Below are 1,484 nucleotides of genomic sequence, written 5' to 3'. Positions count from 1 at the left end.
TACCATTTTCTGTTTGATTGTTAACAGCAATGAACAGTTTATCATGACGTTACTTTTCTATCTTATAGAAATAAGTTTCAACATTGCATTCTACAAAAAATGTACTTCTGTATTTTTCATAAAATAACTAACCCAACACTGGGGAGCATCCAACTCACCTGTATCGCACATCATTGGCCCATCCCCGCGTAAGCCCCGCCTACTTTGCGCTTCCGCCTTTTCTGAATGGCTGAGATCGCAGGGGAGCACGCAATGCCTCGTCGCGATTGGTTCCTTTTGTTTAGGTACCTGCCATTATAAAGAGAACTTTAGCCCGCCAATGGTCAGTACCAATCGAGAGACTGAAGGTGTAAGTGCACTTACTTAGATGGATTACACGATGGCTCATCTAGAGAACTTGCGTGATTATTCTCACTGCCCACCAAAGAAGAGGCCTCTTGCTTTCTACAACGCACAGGAAAACGGTGAGTTCGCGACTTAGTGAAATCTTCAGAATTACAAGTGAAGAACATAAGGGATTGTGTTAAGAAAATTAAGTTTTTCAAGTGACTTACGAGATACTAGTTTGCATTCGTGCTCTATAACTTGATTACTGATACTGGTGAAAAATATGTAGTGCAACTGTGCTTTACATCTAGAATAAAATTAATAATATCAGTTATAGTTTAACATTTCATCGCATGCCAGCGATTGATCACTTCAATGTTTCTCATAGGATGATAGATTATTTACGTTGCTTCTTCTAACAAGTTTCCTATAAAAATTAGCTAGTAATTTTTCGATGACTTACCCGCCTTTTCTTCGCCTCCGCAGATGACGAACAGCCACAAGACCTAAGCGTCAAGCGTCGTCGCCATGACTCAGACCAGCAGGAGTTGTCATACTCTACCCCTTCTCCTCCTCCCGCCCGCACGCCCACACCACCTGTGTCCTACCAGCCCACTCACGCCCCCGTCAGCCCACCTAGAATGCCCTCCCTCGCCGACTTCTACCTGAAGCTCTTCCAGACGACGGCGGTGCAGCAGCAGCAGCAGCAACAGGCCGAGTGGTGGCGAGGGCCTATGATGTGGCCTCTCATGCCGCCCGCCGCCCACCCCAGCCTGGCACCCCATCCCGCCCTGGCCTCACACCCTGGCTTGGCGGCCCGTCTGGCCTCCCCCCAGCCCTCGGAGGACCGCCTCGCTTCCCCTCGCTCCACAGCCTCCGAGGACTCCGGGGTCGGCACCGAATCTCTCAGCGAGGATGAGATCGACGTCATCAGTGACGCTGACACATACAGGGCGTCGCCTCCCGCCTTCGACAGCAACAGCCAAGAACCTCCTCAGGCTCGCGGCGAGTCTCGTTACTCCTGCACGGAATGCAACAAGTCCTACTCCACCTACTCCGGCCTCAGCAAGCACAAGCAGTTCCACTGCGCGGCCCTGGGCGCCAAGTCCTTCGGCTGCAAGCACTGCGACAAGGTGTACACGAGCCTGGGCGCCCTC

The 1,484-nt window shown here is 51.0% G+C and overlaps 1 protein-coding gene across 1 annotated transcript in view; it reads left to right on the top strand.

The window, feature by feature from the left end:
- The first annotated feature begins 327 nt into the window (after positions 1-327).
- The window catches only part of LOC125030662 (zinc finger protein SNAI2-like), a 1,635-nt gene continuing 478 nt past the window's right edge, over positions 328-1,484 (top strand). The window contains exons 1-2 of the mRNA XM_047620848.1: positions 328-464; positions 814-1,484. The exon at positions 814-1,484 is cut by the window's right edge and continues 478 nt beyond it. Of these exons, the coding sequence (XP_047476804.1) occupies positions 368-464; positions 814-1,484 (768 nt within the window). The 5' untranslated portion in view covers positions 328-367. The remainder of the gene's footprint in view (positions 465-813) is intronic.

Source organism: Penaeus chinensis, chromosome 11, assembly GCF_019202785.1.
Source record: "Penaeus chinensis breed Huanghai No. 1 chromosome 11, ASM1920278v2, whole genome shotgun sequence".
Taxonomy (NCBI): Eukaryota; Metazoa; Arthropoda; class Malacostraca; order Decapoda; family Penaeidae; genus Penaeus; species Penaeus chinensis.
This window is presented reverse-complemented; position numbering and strand designations above follow the sequence as displayed.